This window comes from Orycteropus afer, unplaced genomic scaffold (assembly GCF_000298275.1).
Source record: "Orycteropus afer afer isolate SDZICR_OR568_19922 unplaced genomic scaffold, OryAfe1.0 scaffold00120, whole genome shotgun sequence".
Classification (NCBI taxonomy): domain Eukaryota; kingdom Metazoa; phylum Chordata; class Mammalia; order Tubulidentata; family Orycteropodidae; genus Orycteropus; species Orycteropus afer.
This window is the reverse complement of record NW_006921707.1, coordinates 3,761,386-3,775,109: the sequence shown is the minus strand read 5'-3', so window position 1 is coordinate 3,775,109 and position 13,724 is coordinate 3,761,386. Positions and strand designations below refer to the sequence as shown.

At 37.4% G+C, this 13,724-nt stretch overlaps 1 protein-coding gene across 1 annotated transcript in view; it reads right to left on the bottom strand.

Annotated features, from left to right (window-relative positions):
• SMARCA5 (SWI/SNF related, matrix associated, actin dependent regulator of chromatin, subfamily a, member 5) overlaps window positions 1-13,193 on the bottom strand; it is a 40,462-nt gene extending 27,269 nt beyond the window's left edge. The window contains exons 1-4 of the mRNA XM_007944099.2: window positions 13,026-13,193; window positions 8,119-8,193; window positions 2,866-3,032; window positions 1,516-1,616 (exon numbers count right to left, since the gene is read on the bottom strand). Coding sequence (XP_007942290.1) covers window positions 1,516-1,616; window positions 2,866-3,032; window positions 8,119-8,193; window positions 13,026-13,193 — 511 coding nt within the window. The remainder of the gene's footprint in view (window positions 1-1,515; window positions 1,617-2,865; window positions 3,033-8,118; window positions 8,194-13,025) is intronic.
• Between the last annotated feature and the right edge of the window lie 531 nt (window positions 13,194-13,724).

Below are 13,724 nucleotides of genomic sequence, written 5' to 3'. Positions count from 1 at the left end.
ATTTTTTTCCCCTTGTACCATATCTTTGCTTATGAAAACTGGGTACTCTGTAGCAAAAAGTAAACCTTAAGACTGAATTGCTAATCAGATACCTGTCTGGCTCAATTTCAGTTTGCTAACAGTTTATGGTTATAGTAATTAAATAACAAACCCAAAAATCATATACTGTATATTACAGTGTGCATCAGGGTTATATCTTTTCATCATGCTTATTCAGTGTATATGCTGAGCAAATAATCCAAGAAGCTGGACTATATGAAGAAGAATGCAGCATCAGGATTGAAGACAGAACCATTAACCACCTGCAATATGCAAATGACACAACCATCCTTACTGAAAGTGAAGATGACTTGTAGAACTTACTGATGAAGAGCAAAGATTACAGTCTTCATTATGGATTACATCTCAGCAAAAAGAAAATGAAAATCCTCACAACTGGATCAATATGCATCATAATGGAGAAAAGTTTCAAGTTGTCAAAGATTTCATTTTACTTGGGTCCACAATCAACAACCATGGAAGCAGCAGGCAGGAAATCAGACATCATATTGCACTGGAAAATCTGGTACAAAAGACCTTTAAATTGTTAAGAAGCAAAGATGTAACTTTGAAGACTAAGGTGCGTCTGACCCAAGCCATGGTACATTAAATTGCCTCATATGCATGTGAAAGGTGGATATTAAATAAGGAAGATAGAAGAACTGATGCCTCTGAATTGTGTTGGTGAAGAATACTGAAAATACCATGGACTGCCAGAAGATATGAACAAATCTGTCCTAAAAGAAGGGTAGCCAGAATGCTCCTTGTAAAAGAATGGCCAGACATCATCTCAGCTACTTTGGTGACATTGTCAGAAGGGACCAGTCCCTGGAGAATGATATTATGCTTGAAAATAGAGGGTCAGCAAAGAACAGGAAGACTCTCAAGAAGATGAACTGACATAGTGGCTGCAACGATGCGCTCAAACATAGCAAAGATTGTGAGGATGGCCTAAGAATGGATAGTGTTTCCTTCTGGTGTACACGGGGGGGTGACTATGAGTTGGAGCTGACTCGATGGTACATAACAGCCACTGCATACTAACCTTTAGGAGCCCTGATGGCACAGTGGCTAAATGTTTGGTTGCTAACCAAAAGGTCAGCAGTTCAAATCCTCCAACTACTCTGCAGGAGAAAGATGTGGCAGTCTGCTTCTGTAAAGATTTACAGCCTTGGAAACCCTCTGAGGCAGTTCTATTCTATCCTGTAAGGTTGCTACAAGTCAGAATCAACTTGTGATGGCAGTGGGTTTGATTTGGTTTGTATTAGGTTTTAGAATTTTCTGTGCTCACAACTTCTATAATTATACAAATCAGACACCAAAGAGGTCAGAAAAAAATGCTAGGCTTCAACAAAGACAAAAGGAAGTTTCTGTACCATCGATCAAAATTATTTATAGATAAAATTTAAACCTGGTTAACTATGTCTTCTTTTGGAAAGCCATTAATAAACTCAAATAATAAAACATATAGCATACATGATGGAGAGTCTTCAAATCGAGTGCAAACATTGGTTGCTTTGGAGCTTTCTGTTAATAGTTCTTCATCCTCTTCTTGCTCTGTTCTACGGTGTCGGTAACTGTCAAGTTTAAAATAAAATCAACAGATTTGAGTTTTGGCTTTAATTTTAACTTTCAGCTAACATTTCAACACAGTTGTTGTGTCAAAATAGTTAGCCATGATTCCCTAATTTTTTTTAAAGGCATCTAAAGCCTAAATAGTGAATGCTAGAAACTATTCATAAATTTAAATCTAAGATATTTTACATGGTCATCGTTATAAAAATAGAGTAACACCTTAATCAGAACCAGATAAATTCAAATGGGGTAACCCGACTTCAAAAAATATCATGTAGCCAGGAAAATGATTAATTTATATTTGAAAATTACCTTTTTAAGCACTTGCTAAGGAAAAAAAAAGAGTTTGAGAAATTAAGATTTTTAAAACTTGAACCAAAAGCAACAAAATAGGACACACGAGCTTAAGCAGTGATTCCAACCAGGGATCCATCTGATTACTCAAAAAGCTTTTTTAAAGACACATGTCCAGACTACACTCCCAAGAGTAAGACAAATCTCCTTATAAACTAATTTTCTGAAGCCATAATATTGCCAGGTTTCTTAAATCTCTAAAGGACCCAACCCAGGTTAATAAAACTTAAACCCAATTCTGAAACTTTCAACTTTATACCCTGAAAAAATATTTTTATCTAAATTAAAAAACAGATTATTTTACTAGAGACCTCTAAATCTATTTTCTATCTTAGATTATCAAACAAAAAAAGACCTAGCTGCAACATCCATTACCTGACTGACAGCCAAAGAAGGTAGCCCACTCCTTCTTTTCACTTCTTGATGCTTCCCTCCAAAACTACATGCTTGGCAGCCTTCCCATATAAACTGCAACTCAATATGGTTGCTGCAATCTATAAATTATGTAATACTATATATAAAAAAAAAGGCATTATGCATATTGTTACTTTATTACATAGTATGGCTACATCCTGCCAAGCCAACTGGAGGTAAACAAACAACAGCACTGAAACTTTTTTTTTTTTTTAAACTAAGTTATTTTAGGTCCCTAGTACAAACTATTTGCACTTGACCACTAAGCTACAGGTTGGTGGTTCAAACCTACGCAGCAGTACCATGCAAGAAAAGGCCTCGCAATTTGCGTCTGTTAAGATTACAGCCAAGAAAATCCCATGAAGCAGTACTACTCTAACTCGCCGTGAGTCAAAATTGACTTGGCAGCAACAATAAGACTTTAAACGTAGACTGTCAAAAAATAAATTTTATTCCATTATGGAGTAGTACACTATTACTCACTCGCCAACTGATAGCAAGTTCTGCTTCTCATCCTTTTTAATCCGGGGGCGCCCTGGCTTCATCTTTAAAGGTGAAGTTGGAGTCTTCTGAGCAGCAGGCTGAATGAAATGTGCAAACAGCTCTGTCTGCTTTAATAAATACTCAAATCTATTCGCTCGGTCAGTTTGCTGCAAAAAATTTGAAGACACATTTGATAAGAATATCAATAAAACTTCAGCAAAGTTTCAATGTGCCTACATACAATGAACTCAGCAATAAAAAAGAATATATTATTGATACAAGGGTGACTCTCAAAAGCATGATACTAAATGAAAGAAGCCAAACAAAAAGATTACTTTATAGATTATATATATATATAAATATATAAAATACATATGTGTATATGATATAGGATTATATATAATTCATATATATGTATGATTATACATATATATACATATGTATATAAGATTCCACTTACATTAAATTCTAGAAATGGCAAAATGAGTGATAGAAAGCAAATCAGAGATGGTGGGAGAAGGGAACTGAATGCAAAGAGACAGGAGCAAATCTTTTTTGGTTTCACTACTTTCATAATTAGGAGCTCTGATAGCATAGTGCCTAAGGCACTTGACTGCTAACCAGAAGGCTGGCAGTTCAAACCCACCAGCCACTCCTCGGAAGGAAGATGAGGCAATCTATTTCCGTAGTGATACTGCCTCGGAAACCCAAGGAGGGGTCACTATGAGTCGCGTCCGACTCAATGGCACATAACAGCAACATTTTCATAATTATGGTAGTAGTTTAATAACTATTTGTCAAAAGTCATTGAACTCCAGATGTGAAACTTATATGTAAGTTATATTTCAATACAGCTGACAAAAAAAAAAAAAAAAAAAAATCAAGTAAAAACTTAAGCCATTGCACAATACAAATACATTTATTCAGTATTAGGGGAGGGAGGAAATACATTAGCCATTTATCAGTTAGGCCAAATTTTAAAAAGGTATCAGATTTGAGAAAAATCTTTCAGTTCATGAAATAATTACTAGCCCAATGGTATTGTTAATACTATTCCTTCTTGTCATATCTGCCATCTGCCACTCTTTTAAATATTCTCCATTATCACATGAAGAGAATGGAAGTATTTCTATGAACTAAAAATTTTAAGATCCTTGAAAACAAGTTTTCATGAAAGTAAATGATGAGATCTAAAGTCTTTTAGACAACATACTTTTTACAGACACAGTGTTACAAACTAAGGAGAAACAGGAAGATAAGACCTCAATAAACAAAGTATTTTAAAATCTCTGCCTACGAATGTCTGAAATGTCAGTTTTTAAAATAAATTGCAAGAAGATATTTTACCTAGAAAACACCAAAAATATCTGAACAGCATAATGCTATATAAGTTACGCATTTTTAAAAGGTGAACACCACTTATAGACCAATTTGCTATCCAAAAGGTATGGGGTGATTTGTATCACTGGGTCACAAATGATAAATAACCGTCAAAGCAGTCCAATCTGCCTAATCATAGAGCGTTGAGATCCTAATAAAGGACTTAAATGACATGTTTCTCTCTGGTAAAGTCTTTTAGATAACAAGCCCTTTTGGTTTCTGAAAATTACAAACTGTGTAAAACACTGAACTGATACATATATATGCATGTGTACTTTGCATGACTACATTTCTTAATTCATTTGCAATAGAAACAAAAGCCAAAAACATGCAACGAGAAGATGTTGGGGTAAAACACAACTCTATTCAATTATGGTAATCATGCTCAGAATTAAGTAAGCAAGCTTTGGAAATAAACTTAGGTGGTATCAGATCCTAGACATTTAATATAAAAGCTCTTCTACAGGATTCAACATCACTAAATATTCTTCACCTCTTTCTAAACATTTTCAAATCAACATTATCTTCTTAAACAGTTGTTCAATTTAACATATACTTTTGTGTGTATGCTAGAAGTAGAGTACTCTGTTTGCTTATAAAGTTTTCATCATAGTCCAATACTGGTAATAAACAATAGGTAAATTTTCCATAAAGAAGTAAATCCTCAGAAGTAAAATAAATCAGCATTAGGAGAGACTGGGAGTGGGCATGGTAGTAAACTTTTAACTAAGATCATCAGGACAGCTCTAGCTGAGGCTGGAACATATGTGTGCCTGTTGGAGGAGGTCTTTTAACTCTTAGATCTTATCATTCCTTTCTAATGCTCAAAAAAAACCTTTAAGTAGCTCCAGATGTCTTAATATTTTTCAAAGTATGGTTCACAACCCATCAGATTAAAATTATCTGAGATCCATTTTATCTTCTACATGGTCAAGTTTGAAAACTACTGTCTTAAACATCAAGTAGAAACCTCACCAGGACCCTATACAGCAGACTCCAATGACTTCAACATGCTCTACTACTGTATTTCCCCTACTTCAATTTGGAGAGGGAGACTAATTTAGCAGTTATGGGATTACAAACTAGTTGCAAAGAATTAAGGAATTCAAAACAATGAATATAGAGTAACTTTTCAGTAGAATTTGTGGTAAAGGTTAGGAAGAAAAACAGGCAAATACCTTTGTGACTGAAGAACTGGAAAGGTTAAAATGGAAATAACTAGATCTTAAAAGGCTAACAGGAAGAGGTCAAAGGAGGGAAAGAGATTCTGAAAAGGAGAAACAAAGAAGTAAGGTCAGAAATTAATCATAAAAGCAAAGAGAAGACTAAAACAAATAGCCTCCTTCTCTAAGACAGGATGAAATAAAGTAAAGCCGTAGAACTACATATATATGTTTAGAAACAGAGGAATAAGTTGAAGAAAACCATTAATTCTTTGTTCAATAAGAATGAAAATGATGGTGTGGCAGAAGTGGAATAGAAAGCCTAATTAATGAGAGTAGTAAAGTTTTAGAACTAAATGATATTGCTGAACAATAAATAGTGAACGTTCAACAGAATAAAAACCATAAATTTATTTTGGCACCAGTAAGTACTATTGTTTCATTTTCACAAGTAGTACCCACCATCCCGGATTCAAAAGTGAAGAGTAGATAGCAAGACTTATCTATAATTAGGAAGTAGCAGATGACAAAGGTGCATGTTTAGAAAAAAAAAAATTGTTAAACTGAAGACTGTGATGTCAAAAAAGTAGTCAAGTTGAGAGAAATGAGAAAAGATCTGCAATAAAGGCCACTATGAAGATGAAAACACTATGGAGAACCACTGAAAACATTCATTATATATTCGTATTTGGGTTATAAAGATTACTTTATAAAAATATGAAAAGATGTGGATGAAGCCAGATCATAAGAAGGGAAGCAAAGAAGCAAACAAAATAATTCATGCAATAGAGGACTAAAATAGAGAAGGCTGAAAAAGGTAAAAAAAAAATATATATATATATACATATATATATATATACACACACACACATAGGTTAGATTTGCAAGACTATTAAAAATGTGAGGTAATCTCATCGGCAGCTTGGCATGTATTGGCATATATTAAGAGGACCTTTCATTCACTGAGATAACACTAAATAGGTTTATGATAATGAATTCGGTTTGGGATATTTTCAAGTCAGAGGTGACAATGAGATTTTAAAGTAGATGCCTAGCAAGCAAATGAAAATAATGGTTGGAGCATCTCAGCTGGTGAAAAAGACAGGGAAGTATTCAGTCAAAGATGTCAAAGATGACAGCTGAAAATCAACAATAAAGTTCAAAATGTCCAAGAAGAAATGTTCAGAATTAAACAAAGCACAAAGGAATAGAAAAATAAATAGGATATCCACAAGAAACAGAAAAGGTCTCTCAAGGAAAGCAAAGATTTTTTTTTTTTTTTACAAGTGAAGATTTTTCAGGGGTCAACAATGTAAATGGGGTCATCAAGAATGAAACCAAAAATAAGCCACAGAATTAGCAATTACGAATTCACTAGTACAGTGTTATTAGCAGACGCTTTATAAAGGGACTAAAGGAGTCAGTGAATAAGGTAAAAATGGCAAATGTACTTTCTTCTTTACATAAGTGGAAGTAAAGAAAGGAGAAGGGATAATTTACTTACATACACATATATAATATAAAACATTAACATTGCTTGTAATTTACATACTATTTAATATCATATATATCATGAATATTATATATGTAAGTTCATATCTTATAATCATAAAAATACATTACGTATTTTTAAGCTATGTAAGAGATTCAAAAATGTTTACTGCCAAAAGACAGGCATATGAGCTGAACATTTACATTAGGTAGACACACTTCTTGGAGAGATCAATCATGGGAGAATAGAAGGGCTGTGTATGCACAGGGAAACAGCTGGGGCGTAGAAGTGCATGGGAGGGTAGGGCACAGGGAAGAGGTAACTATGGGAAGGAAGTGGGCGGGGACCTGTTGCATTGTGGGAAACTGCAGTCAATATCATAAGACAAAGTGTATATGAGCTGCTATATGGAAAGTTAATTTGCTCTGTAAGCTTTCGCCCAAATCACAATAAAAATTGGAAAAAAAAAGTTTACTGGTATCAAACAGAGAAGTCAGTAGAAAAGGAGAAAATACATTTCTAAAAATACAGTTAATATCTATTATGTGTTAGATATTTTTCTGGGTCAACATTCAAGGAGTACACTATAGGATGGTGTTATTATTTAATTTATAAATTGTTACTTTAACTTCTCAAGTTTTCAATACAATTAAATAAGTTTAATCTATAAACACCACCTAGAACAGTACCTAGTACATATAAGCATTAACTGTTTGCCATCTTTATTATTAAATCTAAATTTAAAATGGTCTTTCCTGATACACTGTTTCAGTCATGTTTCCTAGAAATATGGCATAAGAGCTAGGGCTTTATTCAAATTAATGCCTTTTTTTCTTTTGATAAAGGTCCTATGTATATTATAAGAAAGGGTATAGACAAGTAGCATATCTCTTTATAACCACTAGTGTACAATAATACACATGCAGAAAAGGCATATGCTCAATTAACTATTTTCTCTGATATTAATTCATCTCCCTCCAAATGCTAAAATCTTAAAAATAAATGCAGTGTTAACATAAGCCAAATAATCATGTAATATTTTATTAGTTCATATAATATTTTCATTTGGTTTACATACATAAATGACTTATAAGTTATCTCATGTTACATATATTTTAATTTTAATCAGTACCTTAGAAAAATTAAGCACGTTTAGTACATTTAATCATCCAATGAAAAGTTTTCATTATAGACTCTATACATATGCCTAGAACATACCATTTTTTCTTCATAAGTAGGATCTGGTTCTTGGATTTCTTTCTGCTTTCCTGGTGACGCATCATCAAATACTTCCTGGGAGAGAAGAAACATATGCAATTGTTCTTCAAGAACGGTCAACACCTTTTTAGACTGATTTCTGCCCAAATCCAAACACAATCCTGCTCCAAACTTTCTAAATCTTCAATGGCTGTCATCTAACCTCATAGAAAATCTTGATTAAATTAAATACCATGAGGATAACAAGCTATTTAACCAAACATGGAAACTGTAGTGGTTATTATCAAAATTAAAATACAATATTATCTATATCATACTAAAATTAAATTTCCTTCAATAAAAGTCATATAAGCAACTCTGTTTCTCTTTCTCTAATCATTAATTATGAGGGAAAAATATTAAATGGCATTAAATGTGGGGGAAAAAAACTGTTCCCTTTTTATCATAAAATTCTAATAGTTGTATGTGGACTACAAATGCACACCTAGAAAGGAGCATATGGTTGCTGCTGTTGTTGTTAGATACTATTGAGCTGACTCTGACTCACAGCAACTTTATATACAATAGAACGAATTAGACACCCTGATTTTTATCTTGTAGAATATTACAAAAACATTAGTAAAACTGAACTTTCTTTACCTACAGTCTAATTTGTAAATTGGTCGTAAATATGCTTTTCTTGTAAATTTATTCACCCTAACATTTAAAATGCTACAAACAACAAAAATCAGCAACAACTTCTATTCTGCAAAGTTCTACTCATCCATTAAAAAAATTACATAAGAACAGTTGGTAAAGCATGATTTTCATTAATGATGTACAAATTTGTGCTTGATTATACATGGTATAATGAAGCTACCTGTAATAAACAGGGGAAAAGACTGGTATTCATGTTATACACAAGTATAAGGGGTCAAATGACCTAAATTCAAATGTAACTTCACTGATAAAACCCTCAGGCACCTATGTAATCTTAGGCTCCTCACAAATTTCTAGTCTCGACATACAAAAATGGCAAAGCTACCTACCTAGTCTACTTCAAAAATGCTGCTGGACTATCACAAAATGACAAATACACCCTAAAAAAACCAACCATACCCACTTCTACTGAGTCAATTCCAACTCATAGCAACCCCCACTGGGTTTCTAAGGCTGTAACAAGGCTGTAAATCTTTAGAGTAATAGACTGCCTCATCTTCCTTCCACAGAGCAGCTGGTGGGTTTGAACTGCCAACCTTCTGGTTAGCAGTCAAATGCCTTACATACTGTATCACCAGAGCTTCTAGCATTTTCATTATTTCTTCCACAGTAAAAATATTTGTACATCAAGCATCTTGAAGTCATAAAAGCATTGGAATATGGTGTACCTATCTCTATAGTCAATAGTAAGAGATGAAGGTAAGCAAAGATAGGCTCCTCGTTACCAAAAAGATCGTCATAATAGAACTAGTGGATTGCTCCCATGACTTAACAAGCAAAAAGAAAAGATTAACTGAATACATAGGAAGACTAGCTAATACTTCCAGAAAGGTGAGCTTCGTCAGAAAAAAAAATTAGTCAAGACAGAATTTCATTTATTTCCTGATTTTCGAAAAAACATCTACCTTACGTCTTACTTTCAAACAAGAAATACGTATTTTAAAATATCTTTATTCAACTGTGAAACAGGTTTAAGACTGTAGAAATATAATGACTTGTGCTCAAACCCAGGTTTTATCAATGAACTTCAAATGTGAATTTAAAAAAAAAAACCTGAGAGTACATTTAGTTTAAACAACTATATATACGAACAAGTGTGTGTGTGTGTGTGTCTCTGTGTGGGTGTATATATATATATATATGCCTATATTTTAAATAACTATAAACCAAACCCCTGCCATTTCATCCGGTTCTAACTCATAGTGACCCACAATGGGTTTCCAAGTTGATAAATCTTTACATTAGTAGATTGCCCCACCTTTCTTCCACTGAGTGAACAATAGGTTTGAGCTGCCAACCTACTGATTAGCAGTTAAATGCCTCAGGCAATGCACCACCAGAGCTCCTTTAAATAAGTATACATTTGTATATGTGTGTACGTGTGTGTGTGTGTGTGTGTGTGTGTATTTATACATAATACACATGTATATATGGAGCTCTGGTGATGTAGTGGTTACCACATTTGGTTGCTAACCAAAAGATTGCTGGTTTGAACCCACTAGCTGCTCTGTGGAAGAAAGATAAGAGAGTCTACTTCAGTAAAGATCATCCTTGGAAACCCAGTGGGGGCCACTATAAGTCAGAACTGACTCAATGGCAGTGTTTTGTTTTGTTTTGTTTGGTATATATGTAAGTGCATACATATAGATAACTCACTGCATAGTGCCTAAGGCCCTTGACTGCTAACCTAAAGGCTGGAGGTTCAAACCTACCAGCCACTCCATCGAAGGAAGGTTGGGCAATCTACTTCCGTAGTGATAACACCTCGGAACCCCAAGGAGGGGTCCCTATGAGTCAGATAACAATAACAACAACACTGCCTTCGAGTAGGATTCGACTTATAGCGACCTCTCCTTGGGTTTCTGAGGTGACATCACTACTGAAGTAGATTGCTCAACCTTCCTTCCGAGGAGTGGCTGGTGGGTTTGAACCGCTAGGTTGTGCAATCTACTTCCGTAGTGATATTGCCTCTGAAATCCAAGGAGGGGTCGCTATGAGTTCGGTCGGACTCGACAACAGTGCGTTCAGACTCGACAATACTGCGTTCGGTTTTTTTGGTTTTATATATAGATATACAGGTATACGTGTCACCAATACTAATCAGTGAGTAAAAAGATGGATTGATAAAACTATTGATATTCCTACTTCATTCAATTTTAATTTAAAAATAGTAACTCAACAGCAATTTGTTTACTTTAGGTTTTAAATTACTGTTTTTTGATATTTAAATAAGACCAAGACATCTACTTAACCTTTCCAGTTCTTCAATCACAAAGGTATTTGCCTGTTTTTCTTCCTAACCTTTACCACAAATTCTACTAAAAAGTTACTCCATATTCATTGTTTTGAATTCCTTAATTCTTTGCAACTAGTTTGTAATCCCATAACCGCTAAATTAGTTTCCCTCTCCAAATCGAAATAGGGGAAACGTGAATGGCAAATCCTTTTGAAAAGCTGACGAAAACTATGACCACCTCTTTGCAAAAAACTGTGCTTAAATTTAAAACACGCTTTGCTTTCAGTGTCATTGGTTTTAAATCCCATGAAGGCATGAAATAGGAACCCAAGTTAAACAGGCCTGGTAATCCAAAAGAACCATTTAAAAACCTTGTTGTGTGCCGCCGAGTGGGACCCGACTGATAGCGATGACCCGTGAGAGAAACCCCTCCTTGGATTTCCAAGGCAGTATCACTCCGGAAGTAGATTGCCCAACCTTCCTTCAGAGGAGTGGCTTATGGGTTTGAACCGCCAGCCTTCAAGTTAGCAGTCAAGTGCCTTAGGCACTACGCTACCAGAGGTCCCTTTTAAAAACCTTGTTATGCGTTGTTATGTGCCGTCGAGTCGAACCCGACTCACAGTGACCCCTCCTTGGGTTTCCAAAGCAGTATCACTACGGAAGGTGATTGCCCAACCTTAAAAACCTTAAGAGGGGGAGAAAAAGTGGCGAGGGAGGGGTGTGGGAACAACACTGGCTATACCTTAATTTGAAGGAAATTCAATCACAGAAAACTACGCATTATCACATTCCCTATTCCTGTAAAACCTACCCTCACCACTAAGAGTTCTTTCAAAGACTAATAATGTTAATTCTTTTGCTCCAGGTTAGAACTTTGATGCCCAAATAAAACTACTACAGCAAACGCCTTACTGACAAACTGTACATTTCCTTACTGAATTAATTTTGCATCAGGGTACCTTTTTAGAGCAGTATTACCTTCATTCCATGTATCTAAGGATGGAAAATCAGGAATCCTCAGGCTGCGACTTTAAAATCTCTCAAAAGAGGTCGAAGACCAAGATTTTTAAGGAGCAATCACTTTGGGCCCAACATTGCAAAGCTTGAGCATGCCCAAGAGATCCACCCCCCCCCCCGCAGTGAAGTCACCATCCCCCTGGCCCACAAGGCTCCGCAGTTAGCGGTATCCATTAAAAAAAAAGGGGGGGGGGGCGGCGGCCAGGCAAAGCCCAAAAAGATAAGTAGAGCTGGACTGAAAGCTTACCAACCATTCCGTATTCAGTAACTCATTCAACCACTTACCCATCCTCCAAATATTAAATAGGGGTCTAAGACCGCTGCTGATCCCGGGGCCGCTTCCCTCCCAGAGGAACAGTGCATGGGAGGGGCCTGTCCTCCCTTCACAGGAGCAGCTGCGCTCCGCTTATCCCCACTGCGCACTCGGCCATCTAGCTCTCGCCATTGTTTCTGCCCAGAACAGATACCGCCTGGCAAAGCCCCAGAAGAAGAGAAAAAGGCTCAAGTGCTCTGATGCACTGCCTCCCTCTCCCCCATTCTATCTCTCACTCCTAAGCGGCACATCCCTCGCCCCTCCCCCGAGTTCAGTGGAAACTAAAACCTAGATTCGCAGAGACTGGAGAGGGAATTATGGGAGTCTAGTGAAAAGAAATGGGTAGCCCCTTCACGGCCACAGTAATCAAGAACATCTGTCTAATGAGAGCTATCGAGGACTTAGAAAGATTTGCTAAAGCAAATAATTTACATGCATACTGTCCAGAATCCATTTGAGTTCAGGTGGGATAAGCACAAGGGCGCAACGATGAGAGCATCATTCCGATCCAAAAGGCCTGAGGCCGAGTTTGGTGCAGAGGAGTAAAGTAAAGCTCTGCTTATGAGCACCAATATCAGGACGAGGGAACCCGCTCTTCCTCTCCCCTCTCCCAGCGCCACACGCTGCCCTCAGCTCCCTCACCTCCATCTCGGCGTCCGGAGGGCAGGCGATGACCGCCGCCTGGGACCCGACGCCCTCCGGTCCGCCTTTGTTGCTGTTGTTACCCACGCCGCTGGCGGCGGAGGCTGAGGTTTTGGAAGGCGCGCTCTCGGGAGGCGGGGGTGGCGGAGGCTCGGCCGCGGAAGACATGATGTTCCGTCTCCGTCAGCCGCTGCTGCCAAAGGCTGAGTCCAGCAAGGATGGAGGAAGAGGTCTAGGCCTGAGTGGTTACGTAGCAATAAACTGATGGAGAGGCAAGAGGAATCCCCGAATTCTCCCCCGCGCCGCGGTTCCGTGATGGACCTGAGCGGAACCCAGGAGGCTCCTCCTAGTCGTCGGCCTCCTCCTCCGCGGCGCTCCCGGTTCGACCCGCTGCTTACCTCACGGCGGGAATCACGCCGACGATAGTGGGCGGGGCCAAGCGGGTCACCGAGGTCAGGGGAGGCGGGCTAATTTAGTGGAGGACCGAGGGTTAGAGGCAGGGAAAAGAAAGCGAAAGAGTGACTAAGGTGGGGAACTAGCTTCGCCACCTCCTCTTTTTCCAACGCAGATATCTATCTCGCCAGCAACCAGGACAACTATCTACGCCACCGACTTGGAGCTCTCGCGAGATTGCGAGTTGGCTACCTGGAATGGGAGAACGCATGCGCAACCTTCTCTCCTCAGCCTTTCCTCCCACTT